At 32.9% G+C, this 26,085-nt stretch overlaps 1 protein-coding gene across 1 annotated transcript in view; it reads right to left on the reverse strand.

The window, feature by feature from the left end:
* Nucleotides 1–1,544: 1,544 nt before the first annotated feature.
* LOC143071324 (cytochrome P450 4A4-like) overlaps nucleotides 1,545–26,085 on the reverse strand; it is a 35,458-nt gene continuing 10,917 nt past the window's right edge. Inside the window, exons 7-11 of the mRNA XM_076245568.1 lie at nucleotides 11,714–11,843; nucleotides 8,213–8,339; nucleotides 6,890–7,168; nucleotides 5,282–5,347; nucleotides 1,545–1,892 (exon numbers count right to left, since the gene is read on the reverse strand). Of these exons, the coding sequence (XP_076101683.1) occupies nucleotides 1,790–1,892; nucleotides 5,282–5,347; nucleotides 6,890–7,168; nucleotides 8,213–8,339; nucleotides 11,714–11,843 (705 nt within the window). The 3' untranslated portion in view covers nucleotides 1,545–1,789. The remainder of the gene's footprint in view (nucleotides 1,893–5,281; nucleotides 5,348–6,889; nucleotides 7,169–8,212; nucleotides 8,340–11,713; nucleotides 11,844–26,085) is intronic.

The following is a 26,085-nucleotide window of genomic DNA, read 5'->3' on the forward strand; positions in this document are numbered from 1 at the left end:
AACTTTTTGGAATTTTGGGTCCTCAATGCTCTTCAACTTTGTACTTGTTTGGCTTTACAACTATTTCGATCTGAGCGTCACTGATGAATCTTATGTAGACGAAACGCGCGTCTGGCGTAATAAATTATAGTTCTGGTACCTTTGATAACTATTAAAAAGAATTCCATTAGTGAACAGAAATCATGAAATTAGTCAATTCAAACTTAATGATATTAGGCACACAAAGGAAACAATAGAATATAATCTGGTGAGTCCATTTCAGCGACGGATTTAGGATGCGTTGATTCTAGAAAAAGAATCCACGGTAAATAAATAGGCTGACGTCACCACAATGGTTTAAAAGGGAGATAATCCCAATTGACGTAATAAATAAGGGAGATAAATCCCATTGACGTATAAAAAAATTGTACTGAAATTTATCAGGACAATATCAGCCAATTAAATTGCGAGAAATTACTCTAAATCCTGATAATTTTAATTATACACGACTAGTTAAACATAAGCGTAATCAATAATACTATTAATAATTATATTTGCATGAAGCAATTATGATAACTCATCACGAGTGATATATAAAGCTCTGTCAGGTAATTTCAGTTACAAATGCTACTTTTTTAATTACATAAATATTCTGAACAATTTTCAGAAAGACAATACTATTGTATTGTACTTCCTTACACCTGAGTTTATCCTGGCGTTCTATGAAAAAAACAAATATTGTTGTCTGTCCTTCTGTCGTTTCCATTGTTGGACAAGGTTATGTCTGTTTTAATTGCATATACGTATTTTAGATATTTAAACATTTGTTGACGCAATGTTTTGTTAAAATATGTAATCAACACACTACAAATTTGAAGCGTCCGACTATTTTTCTGACTTTAGTTTTATCAGAATGCCTAAACCCGGAATTTGAAAATCAAACATATAAAAATTATTTGACCAAAATTTGATTTCATATTGAAAGTGTTTTTTTACACGGTAATTTTTCTAATGTAGGCATTCATTCAAAAAATAAATTTACAGTAAAGGATTTAATTTCATAAACAAATAAAGGCAGTAATAGTGTACCAGTTTTCAAATCTCATAAATCGATTGAGAGAAAACAAATTTGGGTTACAAACTAAAAACGAGGTTCCTAAATTAGGGAAAAGAATTATTCTTTGTGTCATAGACATTAAACATTAATTGCTGTTAAATGATCCTTTCCAATGATTCTTTAGTATATGTCTAAAGGACAGGATCTGCTTAGCCTTCTGGGCCGCATGATATCACTCAGGATTTGTGCTGGACTTCGTTTTACCGAGTTCGTTTTTAATGTATCTTCTCGTTTTGTCGTTTTTTGCCAAGGAACATTCCGCTCTTTTTTCGAATTATGAGTTTGAATGTCCATTTGGAATTTTTCGGCTCGATTTTAAGGACAGAAACACTGACTTCTGGGCTAGCGACACACTTGGGAACTGAAAGTTCACCAGCATCATAATTGAATCAGTGAACATAGTGTGATTGTTGGGTTTTTTTTTTTAATCAAATAAATAAAAATAAAATACAACACAAAGACATTTTTATTCGATATATACATGATTGAATGATTGTTAGTGTTTTTGGATATCTTGATATAATTGTGATATCACAAAAGAATATTTTACAATACTGTTTATACACAATATTCAGTCAAAATGCATCTTGGTAATGTTTTGTTATTTATATTTCAAAATATCGTTCACTTTTTTTGTTCTTTTAAACAACCATAATTGGTATATTGGCTATAAAAGGTCGACGCACATATCTGTTATTTCCGCCTACTAGCTTTGCAATGAATACCATTTTGAGCTCTCATCACCAGTGCCGTTTGTTCCTCCGCGGTGTGGTTTGGGTCGAGCTTCAGTGTATACCTGAGAGAGAACAAAGGAATATCATGGTAGGATCTATGACAGTATAATTGTGTTATATAGGATTCAATACGTTTTTCATTTTAATAACTTTCAAGTTTAAGTTACCTACAAAATGCTTTTATATTAGCAATTGTCCTTTGTTGGCTAACCAATCATGTCAATCATGAAAATGTATATTATACAATACAGTTAAATATCGTCCCATTTCCGAGTATGCTGAAACATGCACATTTTTCAAATACATTTTCTGTTCTTGTATGAATTGTACAAAAACATATGCCGTAAACGTTTATATTTACTAACTCGTACATAAAGTTGCAAATTTAGCTAAAGAGATTTGACAAAAATTAAAAACTATTAAGCGCAGTGGCAAAATGATATGTTTCTATAATGAAGGATTAATCTTCGTTTCCAAAATAATTACACACGACAAAAGCCTTTAAAGAGTTTTACAAGAAAATTCAAACAAGTATTATTTTATATAACAAAACCTTATGCGTGTTTATTTTTACAAAATTTCGTGAATAATCGATGCTTATTTTTACATTATATCTCTATGAAACAAACATCATCTGATTCCAATTTACCAATACTTGAAACTTAAACTGTTAACAGACACTCCCTGATTGAGAACATGATAACCAAAACATAACAAATAAAACTATAAAAGATGCCTAGATGATAGTATGATGTTGTTTGTAGAATAAAAGTGTCAATCCAAATGCTGTGAATACTAGTGTCTATCGATGTTTAGTCTAAGTCTGAGTCTAACTTTAGTGTCTGTATATATATAGTTGTCACGGAAATCTCTTGAACATTCTATAAATTGAAAGTTCTAGAGAACTATAACGGAAGTTCTTGGAATAATGTAGAAGTTGGAATAACACATCTTTAATTAGGATCATTATGGAATCATTATGCAAGTCAAATGGAAAGTTCCAATCATTCTGTGATTGTTTCAGTGATTTCTAAACTGCACAGTTCTAAGATTATTCTGTAAACAACTATCAGGACACACAACTCAAATCAGGCCAACATAAATAAATACAATAATTACAATATCATAATAACCTCTATCAAGAAAATCATGATAGAAAATGCAAGCACGGGAATATCATATCAATTGGGAGATATATACTCCGTATGCAGGTGCTGCTAGAATGTTGCTACTTAGAAATGGAAAGTCCTCACAATTGGAAGCTATAACCATCTCTTTTGTGGTTTCAACCGATCCTCATTGTCAATTTCTAGATGTAAGTCAAGATATGAGGCCGACTTAACTGTATCTGTAGTATCCGTTATCTGTAGTTCGATTGGATGGATGCGTTCAACATAGTCACCAAATTTTGAATTATTTAGTGAAAGAACATCATCTATAGTATATAGGGGAAAGTAGAGTTAAAGGATATTGCCAACTTCTTGTCCTTCTTCCTAAGAAATTCCTGCCAGCCTCATAGTAGTAACAACACATGTTGGCAAGAAGAAGAGCACAATTTGTACGCATTGGAATGCCGACAGTCTGTTGAAAAACACGTCCTCCGAACGTAACAAATATGTTGTCAATCAAGAAATAAAGCATCTTGATAATGTCAGTTTCAGAGAATCTTTTGTTTGAATCAGAGTGATCCTTTACAAAGCAGGATTTATCCCTCCCTAAGATAAGATACTTGTATCTACGTTGGCCATTTTTTTTATGAAACAAAGCAATGCTAACTCTTTCAATTTGTATTTTAGTTTCGGATGTGGAATACTTGTGTAAAGTGTAGAAATGTCAAATGATTTATTACTATTACACGAAAAAGAGAGTTAGATTGTATGTACTCTACAAGATCTTTGGAATTTTTAAGTATCTACATCTGATTCACGCCTCCTCTAGAATAGGCAGTTTCACAATAACTTTGAAGCCCGTCTTTGATTGCTGATAAAATAGATGTTAATAATTTAGAAAGAGGTTTCGTGGAGCACTTGGAAGACCCAGCAATATACCGTTGTTTCTAAGGACACTTATGTAAGAAGAGACATTTACGACTTAATAAGATATTACCACACATGACATTCTGTTTCCAGTGGCAATATAATTTCCGGTTCCGGTGTCACCATTTTATAGAATGATGAGAAATTTCGGAATCTTTCAATTTGACTACTGTTAAATTGATATACTTCAATTTCGTACTTTGGTTAGTTTTCTTTTTTTACTCGGGCATCATCAATTGGGTTTTTTGGTGACGAGCACAAAAGTTTGGTATCTATGATGTGAAATCGTACGGTAAAACTTTGAATAAACAATTTTTTCTAGTAAGCTTGTTTTAAAATGCTTATGTTTTTGTGTTACTTTTGGGTAATTGCTTTTTACCTGTGATACGTTTTAATCGCTTAAGTTTTGTTTCAAGTTCCACTTGAGAATAAATTTTCGAAATGAGCATATAATGTATTACATGGTTTTAGGCATCTCTTGCAATAATGTTCAATGAAATAGAAGCTAAAGAAGGAAACACAACATCATGATGAAAATACAAACAATAGTCCATAAAAATCACAATGTAGAAAAGTAAATATTGAGCAATGTAAGCATACAAAATCCAAGGGGAAAGAACTTTCTGTTTCAGTATCAACCGTTATATGGCTCATGACTAAAATATATTCCATGCTACCCATCAGAATCCATCACCATTTGGTGATATTCAAAAATGATGAAAGAAAAGATAGGATTCTTACTGTAATTAATAAAAACATGTTAATCATTAAAAGCTATGGTTGTAACGCTAGAAGACAAGGTTAACTCGGTTGTTCATGGTCAGACCAATTTAATGTTTATACTCTCAGAAGTTTTTATAATTACAAAAAAAGAACATGTAGTATGATTGCCAAGAGACAACTCATAAGCAAAAAACCTCAACTGTAAAAACATAAGGGCATATACTACAGGCACTAGAGACACATTGTACTGCATGCACACAGCACGAGTAACAAACCCTGCAGTAAATATAAAAATAAAGATGTTGTATGATATCCAATTAGAAACACCAAGTTTGACTGCTCAGACTTTTGATCACAAGTATACTTGATGACTTTAATTACAGAAACACGTATTGTGAGCACTTAAATCATATACAAGTATTTACAACTATGGAATGAGGAGAGGTGACCTCTAACGAATCACTTATATGCATTATGTAGAATGAAGATCAATTCATTTTGTGGTCTTTGATTGCATTTCCAGAGGAACACACATACTCACATGATGACTACGTTATATAAGTATGTCGTATTTTGAGTTCTTACACATCGATTGGTTGACTGTTTTAAAAAGTTTTATTTGCACAGCCCAAAAGAACTTTTAATAAATACACAAGATGGTCATTGGTCTTTTAGAAAGATACTATACGTACCTTTTAAGAATTCTAGCAATCACAGTTTTTTCTTCATTCATAGCAAAATTTTGTCCAATGCAGTTTCTAAAATACCAATAGTTAATTCTACGATTAAATAGTACGAAAATCTACAGATTTTTTTCCGAAGGGATGAAAATAATTGAAACATAATGAATATAAATTTACAAGTAATTACTAACATCTTTTAAAGTGTAACGACCTCTGTAAAATCTTCAGACAATTTGTCAAACCTTATTGTTAATACAGTTCTGTGAGTGAGTCTTCCTTATCGGAGAAAAAATGAAACTATAATTGTGATGATCTTCAAGAACAGTTTTATTTAGTCAATTTCAATACAAAAGACTACTACAAAATTATCCCGACAACAACAATAAAATGTTTACAAAAGTACAAGTACAAAATGTATTGAATACGTTGTCAGTGAAATGCAAAAAAAAAGCTTGTTTTGAAATAGGAAATTACACACAAAAACCTACAAACAGCTGCGCTTGTCCGCCTTTTATCGAATTTAAGTATCAAATCTTTACAACAACAAATACGAAAATATTCCAAAAACGAAAATATTTACAAAATGAAATGGAATTTCATTGTTTGGTAAATAAAAATAGATTTATGCATTTAACAGCGAACTTTATAAAAATAGTTAAAATAGATGAAAAGAGCTTTTTACCATTAGAGCCTTATAATTAAGGAAACTCTCATAACCTCAAGTGGCTTTCTTAATGAACAAAACACTGTAATATATTCAGAAAGATCGAGTTGCTTTGGTTATAATGATCTAAACTGAATATATTTTTTCATGTATTCCAAAGGACCCATACCGCAGGTACGCCAAAAACTTAAACTTGTGTCAAAATAAAAACGAACCGCTTATCAGACTGTCTTTCTTTATACTTATATGTTGTTGAAGAACTATACAATCACTTTGATATCCATTTGACGTGGCTCTGTACTTATACATCCCGTAATTGTGTTATTGTTCTATTTTATGGTAAAAAAATATATTCTTGTCTTTCATTGTTTGCTAATGTGTTTTGTCTATATGCCTACTGAGTTGTTTCTTTGTTTCATATGACGTGGCTCTGTATCTTAAATATCCTGCCAGTGTGTTATTGTGTTAAGTTGAATTTTTGTATCCTTATCTTTCATGTTTACTAATGTGCTTTGTATACATGCATTTTTTGTGTCTCTTTGTTACATCATTGTTTGTTTTAATGGAAATTTAGTTTATAAACCAGTGTTGACTGCTGTACCCTTTTTTTTGCATTGTTATCTATTATGTCTGTTTTGTTCACACATTGTTGTCAATATAATGGACTTTTATGAGACTGTCATACAGTGAGAGGTTTAGTTACCTATAAAACAAGGTTTAATACATTATGCTCTACACAAAAAAATGACTGTACCAAGAGAGGAATATGACAGTTGTTATACGTTCGTTTCATGTGTTCGAGTTTTTGATTTTGCCTTTTGATTACAGATTTTCCGTTTTGAATTGTACGTGGAGTTCGGTATTCTTGTTTTTTTTTTTACTTTTTAAATCAACTCCCAATGTACAAAATGAATTATGTTACAAATGTTGAGACAGCAAGAAAACGTCACTACCTTGGTCCAGCTGAAAATGGTATAAAGGCATATGAGTCCAGCACTGAGTCTCTGTCCTTTGAAAAACGACTTGGATCATAGGTCGTGTGGTCCTTCCATACAGCTGGATTATGGTGTAAACCGTATATATTGACAGAAAATGTGGTATCTGGAGGAAATGTCACGCCCTCTATTGTCACTTCCTTTGTTGATTGTCGTGATACGATAGGCACTGGTGGGTGTATTCTCATTCCTTCCTTTATACACTGTGTTAAAATATCAAATTGGCTTAGGTTTTCCCTAAATAAAACACAAATGATATATTTCCTTAACTGGTTAAGCATTGCTTAAAATTATTCCCCCGAGTTAAAATATCAAATTGGTGAAGGCTAGTGAAATTAAAAACAAATGAAATATTCTATTTACTAGTATTGGTTAAGCATCATTTAAAATTATTCCTGTGTTAAAATATCAAATTGTAGCAGGTTTCAAATATTTTGGCCACGAGCATCACTGAAAAGACATGTATTGTTGAAAGGCGCATCTGGTGCAGGATGTTATTAGTTTCCCTAAACAAATATAATATTCCTATATTGGTTAAGCTTCATTTGCAATTAGATTTGATCATGTTGATCTGAAAATATATTGACTACGTATATTTTCAAATATAACCACAAAAATCAAATATATTGCTTTTACAATTTCACATGCGTGTACTTAAGTGATACCGGTTTACACCACTGACGAGAAATACATGTTCAAAATGTGCTTTCATGCATCAAATTAAATCCGTTTGGTATTTTAGAGGAATGGGTCAAACTTTATAACAAATAGTTAAGATATTTCAGTTGACACAAAATATGTTAGACTTGAGGAATTTAAATGTTATATCTCCAATTGAAAAGGATACTAGATTTTTAGTTATATGAGTCACCCTGTTTGGCATGTTTTACATTCTTTGCTTTTTGACATTTTTTTAACCTTGATTCTTTTAAATAACTATTCGGTACATATAATTTTTAACTTGGTATCTATTTTGCATATTCCAAATTATGTGCTTTTGTGATACGAAAGCAGAATGGTACATGACTTGGGGTTCTTTTTTCCGCGTTCTGATTGCATAGGAATTATATAAGGAATGTTATATAGGCACATCACCGAAATGGACTCTGGAGACGAGCCTTTTCGTCATCTGATAATATTATTTCAAGGAGGAGATCCACATTTTCTTTTGCTAACGCCTGTCATGGTTATTTCAGTTTATTTAAATAAATAAAATGTATGAAAATGTCTATTAAATTTTAGATTACTGTAAAGTGAGTTACTAGTTCATAAAGTACTTACCAAGTAACAAAGTCATTACTATCCCTCAGCACTTTATCTACCTCTTGTTGACATAACTTTTGATATGACTGATTTTTGGCCAATTCATATAAAATCCATGATATTCCACTTGTTGTTGTATCATGTCCTAAAGGATTTAAATTAGAAAATTGTTAATAAAATCGTGTCTATTGAAGGTAGCCTATTGTTGCTTACATCCCTCCCCTCCATTTGAACTCCTTTGAGTAGTTGTCACATAAGCAATCAAACAACAGATCCTTATTTCCATATCAGAAGACAACTGCGTATTTACATGTAATAACAGCATTTGACTTATACCACTCGGTATGTCACTGTAGCTATATATAAGGAACGATCCCATCTTAAATTCAAACAATCAGACAATTTGTGCTAACATGAACATTTGTGGTAACATGAACAACACCACGGATGCCACATGTGGATCAGGATTTGTTAACTCTTCCACAAAAGCTGAGATCCTCTCCATGGTTTTTATGAGTATGGGGTTGGTGTTGCTCAGACTTAAATTTTAAATTTTCTATGGTGAGTTTTGTAGAGTGATATTCGTCTTTTCGTCATTTTTTGTTTTTGTTTACCATGGCGATGTCTGTTTGTCTTAAACTTGTGAGTTTGAATATCCCTTCAGTTTATCCCGCTTTTCTTGCATAATTTTCTTTTTTTTGTTTCAATAATTTTGATAAATTGATAAAACAAATTAAATTGATCTTGGCTCATAAATGAGATCTAAGAAAACGAAATCACAGATGGTATTTTAATTAGATTGGATGTTTGAAATCCTGTTTAAGACAAGATTTAGTTGAAACGTACATATGCTTCTCACATGTGAAAAACTAAATGTGTCTGAAAACTTTCTGGAAAAAAATGTGTTAATATATACACCTCGCCAAAAGTTGAGCAACATCTGATAATTTTCCAGAATCATTTTTTACTGAATTCATAACTAATCGAAATATCGATACAATGAACTGAATTTGTGTTTTTATATGATAACATAAAGAATGTTAATTGAAAAGTTTGGACTGTTTTCATAATTGAATTTTTTACTATTTCATTTAGGGCAAATGATTGTAAAATGGCAAATACAAGATAAAGTTTCAACTTATACTGAAGTTTTAGACAAATTTTCTGAGCACTATACACAAAACTCTTTTCAAAACTCGAGAGTGACAATTTGTGAATACATTAAAGAAGAATTTAGGTCATAAGCGAGTGTATCCTCCACGCTTCCGGATACGTTCATCCACACGTCGTCTTATGCTTTGAACTAAGCGTCGTAATGTTTTAACAGGAATTCTTTGCCATTTTTCAATTAAGCTGCTCGCAATTCCTGTTAATTCTTACTAGCTGGAACCATGTTGTTGATTTTCAACCAATATATGCTCAATGGGATTCATATCCGGTGTCATGGGTGGCCAAAGAATACTGTCCGTAACCTTCTGACGTAAATAATTTGTAACAATGCTTGCTCTCTGTGGCCTAGCATTATCGTCAATGAATATTGCTTTAGTTGCAAGATTATGATAGTCAAAATGTGGCTTAAAGATATCCCGGATGATGTTATCGCGATATTTTTTACCCTTCATAGTCCCATCCAGTACATAAATGTCCTTTTTGCAGTGGAATAAAAAGCATCCCTTAGCTTTCAAACGCCTACCACCAAACCCTGTAGTTCCAATAATGTACTGTTTCCTGAATGCTATATTCCGATGACGCCATATGCGCATGGGCTCATCAATATGATGTTGGAGGAATATTTTCTCGTCAAAACAATGGATATGACGCAACCGTGTCAAAGTCATATACATATAGTGGTGACCAAATGACCACTGATGTCGAGCTTGACGAGGCCTAAGAGTCAGTAATGGTCTTTTGACTGGCATAAGGGCACGTTAATTGGCACAATTTAGTCTGTGGATTAGTTACATTTCATTGCACAAAACTTGCAAGGAAAAACTTGTATGTAGCTTTATAAAACCTGTTTTAAGGTACCTAGGAATAGAATTTATACCTGAATTCTTACCTGTCGATTAACAAATTATAGATTATCGAAATATATGGAGACAAAGCAGTATCAAATTTAATTTTAAAACATAAGATAGAAGCAAAAACATTCAAGTGTTGCCTAACTTATGGCGAGGTGTATATATATACAGGTTGGGAATTTGATGACTGAAAATTAAAGAGAGTTGCTTTTCTCGCTAATAAAGAATTTTTTTTCAAAAAAAAACAAACGTTTTGATACTATTATGGAGTATATGGAGCTTTTCTCTTCAATTTATAGATATACATGTAAGACGATGTGGTATGAGTGCCAATGAGACAACTTTCTATCGATGTCACAATCTTTAAAGTAAACCTTTATAGGTCAAAGTACCACCTTCAACGTGGAGCCGTGGCTCACATCGAATATGAAGCTATGAAGGGACCAGCAAAAATGACTAGTGTGAAACCATTCAAACTGGAAAACGAGAAACACGTACGAAACACATAAACAAAAAACATGTTCCTGACTTAGAACAGGTGTAAACAAATGTATCGCTTAAACGTTTTAACAGGCGCCAACCTTCACCCTAACCTGAAATAATAGTGAAACATCACAAAATAGAAACAACACCATAAAATATCAGTTGATATGTCTCAAATTGATATATAATAACAACAAGAATGTGTCCCAAGTACACGAATGACCCATCCGCACTATCATTTTTCTATGTTCAATGGACCGTAAAATTGGGACAAAATCTCTAAATTGGCATTACAATTAGAAAGATCATATCATAGGGAACATGTTAACTAAGTTTCAAGTTGATTGGACGTCATCAAAAACTACCTCTACCAAAAAATTTAACCTGAGGCGGGACATACGGACGTACGGACGTTCGGACGAACGAACGAACGGAGGCACAGACCAGAAAACATAATCCCCCATAAATGGGGCATTAAAACAAGTTAACATACACTGAACGAATAAATTTGATCTATGACACAATACATAATTGATAAATAAAGGGTTGAGATGGGAGAAAAAACAGAAATTACATTTGTGGGATTTGTGTGTTCTACGTTTTTGTGATATTTTTTTTACGAAACAGGTTAATGTTTAAACAATGGAAAGATAAATGAAATGCACTCCTTATTCCTATTTCAAAACACTACATGTAAATGTAGATCATAATGCATTATTGGAATCTCCCAACGGTACATGTAAATGTAGATCATAATGCATTATTGGAATTTCACAACGGTACATGTAAATGTATTCCTATTCTTATTATTTAAAAAGGTACCGCTAGACATGAATTTCAATTATTGAAGATTTAAATCATACAAGCTAACAGTAAGTAAACATAAATTACATTAATTTCCATTTTCCATTCCTGTTGATTGCATGTTATTCTTTGTATAGAAGTTCAGTTATATCTCACTCGACTTGAATTTGTGAATTTCAAAAAGTCATCTCTTAAGAGAAAAGATACGAACCTTCGAACATGAAAGTATCTACTTCAGCTCTGATATCCGCTGGGGAAAGTCCTATTCCTGTCTCATCTTTTGCAGATAATAGTATATCTAAAAAATCTAGATATTTCTTCTTTTCTTGTTTTCCTGCTGCCTTAAAAATCCATGGCAAAACTGATATTATTAAATGCTATTTCAAAATTTAATCATCATCGAATTATTGTTTATATTTTCGGTTTGCTCCGTAAAATTAAAAATGAACGCTATGCTCTGTTTTAATTTTTTTTTTTTTTTTTTTTTTTTTTTGTCGCGCATGTAACGTCGACGATTAACTGAAATGAAACCCCCCATGTTTCTGTGGTCACGTGTGTTCTGTTTTTTACACTATCTGCACTTAGTATTTCTGTTTTAGCCCCCAATCTCCGTTAGCCATAGACATGTGTGTACAACGTAGTACTGTAATTTACTGTATAACGCTTTAGGTGACAAATGTGTATGAAATTGCGTGCTTATGACCTGTTGGGGAACACCATAGCGTAAAGGTTTTGTTTTCAATTTTACTATTCAGTTTTATTGGTTAAATCAAACCTCCATAATTAATCTTCAACTCTTATAATTTAGCTAAACTGCAATAATTAAAGCAGTTATATGGAACGCCAACACTGTCTTGTTATGACCATTTCCTTTATATGATGTGCATTTACCTTTATATGATGTGCAATTGTCATTATATGATGTGCAAATATCCTTACATGATGTGCAAACATCCTTATATGATGTACAAACATCATTATTTGATGTGCAAACATCATTATATGATGTGCAAACATCATTATATGATGTACAAACATCATTATATGATGTGCATGTATATTTATATGATGTGAATATATACTTATATGACGTGCCAATGTACTTATATGATATGCAAACATTCTTATATGATGTGCAAACGTACTTATATTATGTACAACGATCCTAATGATGTGCAAATATACTTATGTCATGTGCAAATATACTTATATGATGTGTACATATCATTATATGATGTGCAGTTACCATTATATTATGTGCAAATATCTTTATACGATGTGGTTGTGTCATTATATTATGTGCTTGTAATCTTATATTATGTGGTTTGGTTTACTTCATTATATGATGTCGAAACGTCACTATATGATGTGCTTTCATCGTCCTTATGGTCAATGAACATAATTACGATTAGAATGATTACTGTCTACGTCATAACTGATTCCGATCTGCTTCTGTAAACTATAAACCCGGCTCAAATACAATGTATGTGTCCATCGCTAGCGAGAGTGCAATTAATAGGAAAAATGAGACAATGCAATTTAACAAAATCTACGTTTTAAACAGTTCAGAGGGAGATAATTTAAAGATCAATTAATACAGGAGCTAATTGGAGAAATTTGCGGCTGTGGCGAAAATATGATAAAACAAATTTTGAGGCTCTTTATAGGTTGCTATTTGGGTTTAGCAAAAGCTACGTGTTGCAGGTCGTACTTTGACCTATGAGTGTTTACTCTTACAAATTATGACTTGGATGGAGAGTTTTCTCATTGACTCTCATACCACATCTTCTTATTTCTATTCATTGCAAAATGCACCATTGAACTCACAGTCAGTTTTAAAAATATTTCACAACAATAGCTATAAAATTATCTACTCATGCATAATATGGCGAGATGGTTTGTTTTATAAACTGTTATTGAAAAATATAAATGGTAAGATGTATAATGTAGCGTCACTCCTCCCAGTCCGATATGCGGTTTAAAGAGAACAAAAGAATTCGACCTCTTTTGTTTAGAAGGTAGAAAAGTGAAATGAAATTTGTATACGGTTGTCAAGATGTCACAAAAGTTACTTTCCGTAAAGTCATTATAAATATTTTCATTCACGTTGTTTAATTTTCAAATTGTACAATTGTTAACAATGCAACTTGCAAACAATCGTTTTGAAAACGACCATAAGTCAAGTTGTTACGTTATTTAGGGGGTCTCCTTATAAACTGCTACTTTTTTTCGCCCGACATAGAAAAAATCTGGGAAAAATTACAAAAATTGAGAAATGAATTGTCAATCGTTTAAGACCATTCCAAAAGTGGCACACCTAAATTTGACATTTGGACGCAATTTCAAAGTTGGATGTTATATGACGGGGTTTTGTTAATTCATTTACGCATCGAACACACCCGTCCTATATATGTAACATCACATGACTTTTAAGTGATTTAAAACTATTTTTTTTTTAATAATATTTGAATGTTTGACATGTTTTTTTCTTAAACAATTACACCGACAGTCATATTTTCTGTATTATTTAAAAAAAAGTTTTGTTACACATTTTGTTACACCTCAGTTATACAGTAACCCAGATTGGTTGACCATTGTGAAGTTGAGTATTTTTTTGGGTAGCATAGATTTATATCGTTGTATTCCTTTTGTTTGTGTTAACCAATTGTCGTTCGGAATTATTTTTTATACATCATTTATTGACCTTGCAATTTCTTGTAATTTAGTTTGCGTCTTATTTCTTTGGTGTCATATTTTGGCTATGTTTGTGTTCGATCATACAGTATAAGTCGGTAGTTGCCCGCGAATGGATTTTTTTTTTATTTCTTGTGACTCTTTGCGTCTTATTTTTTTTTTATTGCAGTTGGTTTTTGTTTTGTGTCATGTTGAGATCTGGTGTGATTTTCTTTTTCTTTTGATGTGTTTGCATCTTAAATTGGGATTGCACTGAGTTATTTTAAGATTTCTTTTGTGCTACATTTTTAGTCTATCTTATAGCATCTTACGACGACATAATGTGATACTTTTTTTGTTCGCCAATATTTTTCATACGATTCATACGATTTGAATTTACTATTTATATCTTTTTCCTTTCTTATAAGTTTACCTAAGCCGAAAATTTGCAAGACATTAAGAGTCTTTACTTATCTAACAGTTGTACATTAGACTCAATTTTATTATAGTTTATCACATAAAGACTCGATTGTATTATAGTACTTTACTTGAATAACCCTTATTTGTATGTTAGTTCTTCACAACTCAGAAACAAATTCAAGAATATCAAAGTTCCCTTATATTGATTTTTTACCGTATACGGTGGCTCACTTTATTTTTCTCATACATACTCACTAGTACAAGTCAAGTACTATAGTATTACACCGGTGTCTTCATATTTCATGTACTACACATGCGTATATATTACTCGAGTGTGAAACATGCAACAATACTCTACCAAAGCAAGCGAGGAAACAATCCATCAACAAGGAAGTAAGTTAATTATTTAGCTTCAAAGGGGGTATGGTTTTCTTGTCTGAGCTCGAACATTTATTGTCCGCCTCCATCAGTCAAATATTTTGTTCTTTCAAAACTTAACACTGTAAGGTTTTAGAATCTTGATCAGAATTCATATTTTTTTTTTTTGGTTTCAAATTTTGCCTGACAACAATATTTTTTTCGAACGAATTTTGAGTCAGACGATTTTTTTTTAATGAATCTTACCCCTCACTCTTTTTCACAATTTGAAGTTAAATTTTCGTTCCCGTATGTAAATAACCAGCACAGACTTTCATAACCTTTTTTTTTTTTTTTTTTTTATACATTTGAAGACTTCCATCGCACTGTCCAAACCAATCGTGATTCAGTGGCGGATCCAGAATTTTAGATTAGGGGAGGGAGCGCTAACTGAGCTAAATGGAGCTCGCTCCAGTCGCTTCAGTGATTCCCTATGTTTAATCAAACATATATTTCCGACGAAAGCCGCTCCCACCCCCGGCTTGAGTTAAAATTGTACTTAGGGACGACATCAAAAATCAATGAAGGATAAAAAACTTCACATAGTTTTTTCACAGACAACCCCCCTCTTAACTTAATTTGTTCAGAAGTTAGAGAAAGTATTTTTCACATTTTTTGGGAATGTAATGTAACAAAAAACTTCTGTTTTTTCATTATAGATTGGATTAGAAATTATGACATCTTCTTGCCTTTTAGTGCAAAAGAGGTCATTTTAGGTGTGTCTGAGGATTTTGTCAACAGTAAAACAGTTAATAATATTTTGTTGTTACTTAAATACTATATATACAAATGTAGATGTAAGAGCGTATTGCCCACAAAATATGGTGGGATAGAATATTTAAAGTATTGGATCAAAATAGAAAAATACTCTGTATGTTTCTTAACCCCTACACAAAAAATAAAATTGGATCAGAAGTGGCAATTGTTAGAAGCAGCATTAAATTAACAAAATCAATTGTAATATTTATATCTTATTATACCATTATGATTTAATTGACCTTACAAGTGTTATTTAACTTTTTATACTTGTGTCTAATACTGTATTATGTAATTTCACATGTTTCATCTTCAAAAATAAAATAATAACAAAAAAAAAAACAAAAAAAAAAAAAAAATTTGTGAAAAATTGATTGACCCATATAGATATATGTAAAAATCAATTTCGGATAACCACATCTTGCAGCAGTTCACCCCCTCCCCCCCCCCCCAAAAAAAAATCTATTTGAATTAATTTTTTTTTATCTTACATTGATCTTTTGATGTCGTCCCTTACTTGACAGTCTTTGATAATCTGTTACAGTTTTGTACAAGAGTTAGTCCTTTGTTGTTTTAATGATAAAACGGAACTATTAAAATATCGAGTTTGATATTGACAAATCAAAAACTCAAATCACATGGTAATGTTTGGGATGCTTAAACCTTTGACATATTTTGTAAGTTGAAAAATTAATATACAAAAGACCTTTTTTGGGTGTTAACATTTACGGTTGACTGGCATATTTTATGTAGAATGTACAACCTGTTTTATTTTAAAAAAACAATGATGATTCTAAAAGATAACGAAAATTAAGCATAATGCTCTTTTAACTGTTCTTTAACAGGGTTCCAATTAAAAAAAATAAAGAGTTCAGATTATCAAGTTCTTTGAAGAAGGAGAAAGGGGTAACCAATGGCACTGCTATATCATCTCAGAAATTATATAAATTATTACCATCAGTATTACAAGACTATGAAGAATGCATTCACATCTCTTCTGTTATGGATACGTTTGACAAATTCTGTATATAAAAAAAAAAACAATATAAAAAAGAAGATGTGGTATTATTGCCAATGAGACAACTATCCACAAAAGACCAAAATGACACAGACATAAACAACTATAGGTCACCGTACGCCTTCAACAATGAGCAAAGCCCATACCGCATAGTCAGCTATAAAAGGCCCCGATAAGACAATGTAAAACAATTCAAACGAGAAAACTAACGGCCTTATTTATGTAAAAAAAGAACGAAAAACAAATATGTAACACATAAACAAACGACAACCACTGAATTACAGGCTCCTGACTTGGGACAGGCACATACATAAATAATGTGGCGGGGTTAAACATGTTAGCGGATTCCTTTTGTGGCATAACTTTATTCATATAGATTATTTCTCCTACATATCTTTATATATTGCTTTTTTTAGTTCAATCTCAGATAAGCATCTGGTACTTTAAAACCCCTCCTCTCTGTTCCATGCCACTGGTCGACATGTGTACTTCAGAATAATTCCTGACTGTCAGATGTATAGTAGAACTTTCACATAACTTCTTGATGAAACTGCTGTCCATCTCCCTTTTCGACACTGCAAACAAAAAATCGAATAGGCAATTAAAGAGGGGGTTGCAACCACATGTTCCCCGTACAAACGGATCAGAACCAAAAGTTCTTTCCCGGATCTGCCACTGGATTTATACATCAGATGCATCACAAAATATAAACATGTTATTAAATATACTAGAATATGAAATAAAGAAAAATATAATTCGAAAATGTTGAATTATCATTTATGTCTACGAGTACGAAACCACAAGATCCTACTTAATTGGCCATGTTTTCAAATCATATCAAATGTTTTCATCGGTCTTCACTTGTTAGAAAAATGTACTGAATTTATTGTTTAGCTAAATTATCAATGTTAGGTTATTGCATATTCTTCAGAGCTGTATATTGAACTAATAATTGAAAAAGAGGGGATGAATATACGTACTAAACATGTGTCTGTATTTTCAACATATCTAACAAACATGTGTGATAAATTAGTTTTAGAATACGAAATATCTCTCTCATTCTGTTTTACAAACAGATATTGTAGGATTGTTAAGGTATTTTTGTATTTTTAAAAGCCCCCTTTTTTGTAATATACACCACACTGAAAAACATTTAGTTAGGACGAAGAACTAATAAACGATAGTCCTATAATGTAAGGCTTCAGAGTTACATATCATTTACATTCAACATGTTTATCGGATTTTTTTAACTACCAATGTTGAACCGTTGAACCGTTCAAAATTGATAGTAAACAAAAATTCGTAAAAAATGTTGAATGTAAATGATATGAACCTCCGGTCTTATATTAAAGGACAATACATAAGACTTCTGAGGTTCATACCATTTGCATTCAACGGTTTTGTCGGATTTTTTTTTTACTATGAAGTTGAACCTTTCAACATTAATAGTATAAAAAAAATCCGATATAAAAACGTTGAATATAAGTGATTTGAACCTCCGAAGTCTTATATAATAGCACTACGGTAAATAGAATAATTGAAATTCAGTTAATTGAGTGTGGGAGGCTATTTTAATCCACTTTATGAGTGTGTATTATGTAAATGTTGTTTATTTTCTTTGGTTACATCTTCTTACATCAGACTCGGACTTCCCTAGGACTGAATTTTAATGTGCGTATTGTTATGCGTGTACTTTTCTACATTGGCTAGAGGTATAGGGGGAGGGTTGAGATCTCACAAACATGTTTAACCCCGCCGCATTTTTGCGCCTGTCCCAAGTCAGGAGCCTCTGGCCTTTGTTAGTCTTGTATTATTTTAATTTTAGTTTCTTGTGTACAATTTGGAAATTAGTATGGCGTTCATTATCACTGAACTAGTATATAATTGTTTAGGGCCAGCTGAAGGACGCCTCCGGGTGCGGGAATTTCTCGCTACATTTAAGACCTGTTGGTGACCTTCTGCTGTTGTTTTTTTTTTTTTTTTCTATGGTCGGGTTGTTGTCTCTTTGGCACATTCCCCATTCCCATTCTCAATGTTATTACAATGTAACAAACCTATCAAACACACCGTGAAAAATAATATTATCTCCCCTGGAAATGCTTAACAAGACACAAGAAACTGCTACCTTTTTTGCCCTATATCACATAATTATGAAAACACATTACATAGATAGGGAATACTGTGTCTGTGTACACGTTTGAATCTGTAGGTGGCACACTCAGAACGATCGTCTCTAGATTTTTTTTTAAATTCGTCCCGGCCTTCACAGGCACTTGTTTCTATCCATTGGAAGACCCACTATCAACGTAAATCACTATCAACGTACATTTACGTTGATAGTGGGTCTTCCAATGGATAGAAACAAGTACCTGTGCCGGCCTTTCCGGGTTTAAGTAGCAACACGTTTCCTTTCTTTCCAGCTTTTCCTGATTATGAATTAATCCAAAACATGCATTTATCCCCAAGCAACAACTATTAAACAACTCACCTATAGCAATGGTGATCGTCGAATTCCTAGCTGATTCCATTAATCGTACCTTTCTTGACGACACCCGTCGTTGTAGCGTCTACCATTGGAGGTAGCGCAATTACATAATTTGACAGGAGAGCAAAATAAACAAGGGGAGCAATTTTATCGAACCGCATTCCGGACTGCTCCAAAACCATACAAAGTCGGATATATTTGTGATATGACGTATACATGTAGTGTTTTGTACTTCCTTTATTTGTCTTTGAAACAATCTTTTTTTCCTCAGAAAAAGCCAAAATATCCAAATTCGGAGACTGCATGCTTAATCCACGTACTGCCCGCGAAATGCAAAATGGTCAGGTTTGGTAATGTTCACATATTTGTATTTACTGATTGTTTATTTTCAACTTATTTCAATGGAGATTTTTTTAACGTATTGAGAAAGATGTGTGTAATTGTTCTCTTGTGGTTTTTTGAGGGGGGAGTCGTGAAAAGTTTAGGTCTTTGGAATGATTGTTTTTTTTTTTCCTATTTCACGGTAATAACTTGGAAAATAAATTAGAGGAATTCCCATCTTTCCTACGCCGTCCCCACCACCAATGATGAAAATGACAATAATTATAATTTACTTATTTTTAAATCTGTTCTTATAATATAAAAAATAAGACGTGGTATGATTGCCAATGAGACAACTCTCCACAAGAGACCAAAATGACACAGAAATTAACACTTATAGGTAACCGTAAGGCCTTCAACAATGAGCAAAGCCCATACCGCAAAGTCAGTACAAAAGGCCCCGAAATGACAATGTAAAACAATTCAAACGAGAAAACTATTTTGCTCAGAAAAGGTTTCCCTATAAATAAGTATCAAGATAAAAGGCAATAAAACAACAAAACTCATAAGAGCCAAAATTGCCCAAAATGGGACCTTAAAATTTACCATAAAATATATTCAGATACATTGCAGTATTTTTTTTAATCTATTGTAGTTTTAAAGATAAACCTAAAATATTAAAAGTCACCGCCGTAAATCTTCACTTAGAAAAAAATAAAACGCAACTCTCTATATGTCAGAGACCACCAGGCCTCAGTAAACAAAAAATAAATATAGTATTTTTATGTTCATTCAGACACAAATCTAATTAAATTACAGCTATTGTGTGTCCAAGCTATGCTTACGCGGATCTGAAAACGCTCCATTCTATTTTCTGTTTAAAGACCATTGGGATTCTCGGTTTTGTCGGATTTATATACACCTTCAAAAATGTGAAGGCTGAATGTCATTGGCTTATGTAATATATACTAGAACAAAAAGTATCAAAGGACTGAAGTACTGAACATCGGATGACCACAAGTTCTCGTTGATGGTCACACGCACTTGCCTTAAAGAAAATCACATCACAATACCTGAAAGTGAGGTTAACTTACAGAGACATATTTTTTCTGAGACAAGTTCGTGCGTGGATGATGAACGGGCTCGTCTAGATATTCAACATGATATAGTCAGTATCAAAAACGAAACTACCTATTATTCTATATATAACAGTTACATGTATACATATTTTTTATTCAAATGCTATAGCATTCTATTCTACTATTCTAATAATAGTGCAGTGCAAGTGCATGGTGAAAACACTTCTATAATAATTCGGATTTTCTAATAGTTTGGATTTATGTAGGCATTCATTTTCCCCGTATAAACGTTCTTGAGATGTTCTTCCGAATGCGTTAAAACAATTGTCCTGTATGTGTGCCTAGATATAACTTTCTTATAACTTAAAAATATATTTCTAACGACGCAACATCTTCATATAATTAATTTAATATGTTCTAAAAAAAAAAATTTTTTATGAGTATTACTTGAAGCGACAAGGAATGCTATTTTGCACTCGGCTATGTCTGCGTTTTTATACGATTGGTAACATGTACCAGTCAAAGTCGAAAGTCAAATCTCTGTTGCGACAATACATCGGAATGCCCTCACGGTCATCGTGATGTAAACATGAAGTGATGGCAGGAGGACGTGTTCTTCCTTGTTCCAGGACAAACACTATTGTTTTATTTTTTCTCTCATTTTCTCATATTTATCAGAATAATCTGTCCGGGTAAGGTGAAATGGATTTCTGTGAAGTAGCATGTTAAAAATCCGACTCAGGGTGTTGGTCTATTACAAAGGGCACAGGACGTTTGCGCTTTTTTACCTGTAAAACGATAGGACATTTGCGCTTCAAATACTATGGACATTTGCGCTTTTAATTTTGATTCACCTGTATTAAATTGACCAGACATTTGCGCTTTTTACCTATAGTCGACTACCTGTAATCTTAATGAGAAGTAAATCATTACGTAAATAAATTTAACTTATATTTGTCATTAGTTAGTTCACATTTACACAGTGAACATGGATTTTAAAGTTATAGTGAATAGTAAAGAAAAAAAATGAATATGTCTTGATGGATTTTTATATCGTTTCGATCAAACCCTAACAATTGGAGACCTTTCAAGGAGATGTACCGTTGAAAAGGAGAAACTCGATCATTTATTTGAGATGTGGGCTAAGTACCAATCAGGACAGTTAACAAGAGCAAAATTTGTTCACTCATTGGGCTTCAAATATCAAGCTAAAACTGACCTGTAATTGTGATGATAGTACTTGATTTTATTTCTTAAGAATGTTTACTTTTAGCTGTACATAAACTTTTAAACATATATCAACAATGTGCTATGACATGAAGGTGCTATGATTTTTTAACTTTTAACTATAATGAATGACTCTAACTCTGCCAGGTCAAACCTGCCGGTCCCAAGCCCGGATAAAAGAGGAGGGAAGTTATAGATATATATAAAAAAAAAAAAAGCGCAAATGTCCTATGTAAAAAGCCCAAATGTCCATTTTTAAAAAGCGCAAATGTCCTATGTTTTGAAGCGCAAGTGTCCACAAAAAAAAGCGCAAATGTCCTATGAAAAAGCGCAAACGTCCCGTGCCGATTACGGAACCGGGTTAATATTCATTTCACATTAATATGTTCCCGTACCAATATGCACCTGTCCCAAGTCTGGAGCCTGTAATTCAGTGGGTTGTCGTCTGTTGATGTGTTACATACCGGTTTTTGTTTTTCGTTCATTTTTTGTACATAAATTATGTCGTTAGTTTTCTCGTTTGAATTGTTTTACATTTGTCATTAAGGGGCCTTTTATAGCTGATTATGCGGTATGGGCTTTGCTCATTGTTGAAGGCCGTACGGTGACCTATCGTTGTTAATTTCTGTGTCATTTGGTGTTTTGTGGAGAGTTTTCTCATTGGCAATCATAACACATAGTCTTTTATATATATAACTGATTATCTCAAGAAAATGGAAAGCCTCAATCCTTTACCAAGCAATACTATACTTGCTTCCATGGACGTGTCTTCTTTATATACCAACATTCCACAAGACGAAGGAATAGCAGCCTGTGAAGAGGCATGGAACACTCGTAGTGAAAAAAATCCTCCTACTGAGTGCCTTGTTACACTTCTGAAACTAGTACTGGAGAATAACAACTTCTCTTTCAATGAAAAACACTATCTCCAGATAGACGGTACTAGTATGGGCACAAAAATGGCCCCGTCATATGCCAACATATTTATGGGCCAACTTGAAAAACGCCTCTTGGCTAGTGCTCCATATCAGCCCTTATCATGGTTCCGATTCATTGACGATATTGATTTCAAATGGACAGATTCACAAGAACATCTTAATGAATTTCTAGAACACTGCAACTCTTTCCACCATTCAATAAAATTTACATATGAATCATCGATCTATGGAGAAAATAAACTTCCTCGATACTACGAGTTACATCAAGAACGGAACCATTATAACGGACCTCCATACCAAACAAACGGACAAACATCAATTCCTTTCTCCTAAAAGTTGCCATCCTAAACACTGCTCCCGTGGTATCCCATTCAGCCAGGCATTGCGAATCAAGAGAATATGCTCTACTGAAAATACGAAAAATGCTAGACTTGGACAACTTCGTAAACATCTAGTTGTTCGAGGATACAATAACAACATCATTGATAGCGCTTTCGAAAGAGCAAACAAAACTAGTCGCCAAGAACTTCTTGAGTACAAAGATAAGAATAAAGCAGCTAACAGAACACCCCTTGTACTCACTTACCATCCTGATTTTAAAAATGTGTCATCCATTGTTCAGAAGCATTGGAAAATTATAGAAAATGATTTAAATCTAAAAAAAAGTATTTTCTTCACCACCAGTCATGGCCTTCCGAAGACCTAAAAACATCCGTGACAAATTAGTGACATCTGTATTAGCAAAGCAGCCTAATCCATCGCCCGGTTGCTACAAACAATGTGGTCGAAGGAATTGTTTGTGTTGTAAAGCTGCCAATACAAGCAGTTCTTTCATCAGTTCCGTTACTAAACAAAATTATACCATTTACTCTAATTCCAACTGTAAAACGGAGAACTCAATTTATATATTAACATGTGACACTTGTGGCATTCAGTATGTGGGAGAAACAATGTTCAAATTTAATATTCGGCTCAATAACCATCGTTCATCCTACAAAACCAACAAAAACTGTCCTCTCACAAGACATCTTCGTTCAACGAAACATCCTTTTGATAATGTCACTTTCCAAATTATAGAAGTCAACACCGAATGGGACACCACGGCGAGAAGGAGAAGAGAAAACTTTTGGATCCACCAACTCCACACTTTAGAACCTGATGGTCTTAACGAAAAAGACGAAAAAAGATACAGGAAAGATAAAGAATAATTTAAAACAAAGCATCGTCCTTTTTATCCCGTAATATTGGCCAATGGACGTTGCTAACTTCAACTACCAATTATGTATTTTTAAGGTAGCTAAATCCAAGTGCAACATGTACATTGATCTGCAAAATTTTCTTATTTTCAAAGCAGCTAAATGCAAGAGGTCATAGACATTGAGCTGCAAAATTTTCTTATTTTAAAGGCAGTTCAGTACAACATAGACGTTGAGCTGCAAAAGTTTCTTATCATCTACGTCCGATTTCACCTGGATAGATGCACGCTTGATAAAGCTAGTTGGTCTAGCGAAATATTGCGTTTATTTTCATCATTTTGTAAATATTTTAAACATTCTTATATTTACATACTAAATAGCGTGTTAAAATTACATTGTTAGGCAATCTATATATATATATATATTTTTTTTTTTTGGGGGGGGGGGGGGGGGGGGCTCGGTTTGCGAGTAGTCCAAGTATCTAGCCTGTCAACACTTACATGTAGGTTGTGAGTTCGAATCCCACACGTGGCAGGTAAGCTCGACTTCAATCTTAATTTAATGGAATTATTAGTTTTTCCTACCGAAAGTCGGTGGTTCTTTCCGGGGACTTCGGCTTCTTCCATCAATATAAACTCACCGCCACGATATAGCATGATAGTGTTGAAAGTGGCGTTAAAAAGCAATCAATCAACAAATTAATCAACCAATCATCCATACCGGTACAATTATAAATGCAAGAGAGGATAATTTTGTAGCTATCGTTATTAAATATTTTTAAAATTGACTCTGAGTTCATTGGTGTCTTTTGCAATGAATAGAAATAAGAAGATATGATATGAGTGCCAATGAGACTACTCTACATCTAAGTCATAATGTGTAAAAGGAAACAATTATAGGTTAAATTACGGCCTTCAACACGGAGCTTTTACTCAAACCGAACAGCAAGCTATAAATAAGAGCCACAAAATTTGATTTATCATATTTTCGCCGCTGCAGGGAAATTTTTCAACTAGTTCCTGTATCAATTGATTTTAATCTTCCGCCGAAATGTTTGAAACGTTAATTTTTGTTAAAATGCATTGTCTCGGCCGATAAAGCTGCTAATAACATTATTATTGTTTGACGTAAATTTTACATTGAGGTTCTGAAAAAAGAAATCACCAATTCACCAACATTCCAACTGACTCCATTTTCAGAAAACGACATCTGTAACAAGCATAAACTTTTAGCTACCGCTTTACAAGCAGAGCCAAATACAATGAAAGTCCCAACTATGTACTGGCTTTCGAAGCTACACAAAACACCTTACAAATATAGATTTATTTCGTCTTCAAGTCATTGTTCCACTACTAAATTGTCTATTCTTCTTACCAGCACACTTGGTACAATTAAAAATCTGATAATAGATTGTTCAAATAAGGCCTTCGAAAGAAAATAGTGGAATTAATTACTTTTGGAGTGTCAAGAACTCGTTGAAAGTACTTGATAAATTGCATGCTTATATTGGTGATTTTGAATCTGTTCAAAGTTTTGATTTTTCTACCCTATATACCACATTGCCTCACATTCTCATTAAGAAGATATTCACACACCTAATTAAATGGGCATTTAAAAAGTCAGAATGTGAATATATATGTTCAAACTCTTTTAGATCATTTTTTAGTAGCAATAAACAAAAAAACTATGTCAATTGGACATGCTTTGATACTATATATGCCCTTGAATTTTTACTAGATAACATTTTTGTTCGCTTTGGGAATTCCGTATATCGTCAGATTATCGGAATTCCAATGGGGACTAACTGTGCACCACTTATTGCGGACCTGTTTTTGTATTGCTATGCGTTACAATTTATGACAAAAATAAGCAAAGACCCATCGAAACAACATTTGATAAACAAATTTAATAATACTTTTAGATATTTGGATGATATTTTGGCTCTCAATAATGACGACTTCAGTATGTATATTAAAGAAATTTATCCTGCTGAACTTACTTTAAATAAAGCTAAGACTAACAATGGCCAATGTCCTTTCCTCGATCTTGATAT

This window comes from Mytilus galloprovincialis, chromosome 4 (assembly GCF_965363235.1).
Source record: "Mytilus galloprovincialis chromosome 4, xbMytGall1.hap1.1, whole genome shotgun sequence".
NCBI lineage: Eukaryota > Metazoa > Mollusca > Bivalvia > Mytilida > Mytilidae > Mytilus > Mytilus galloprovincialis.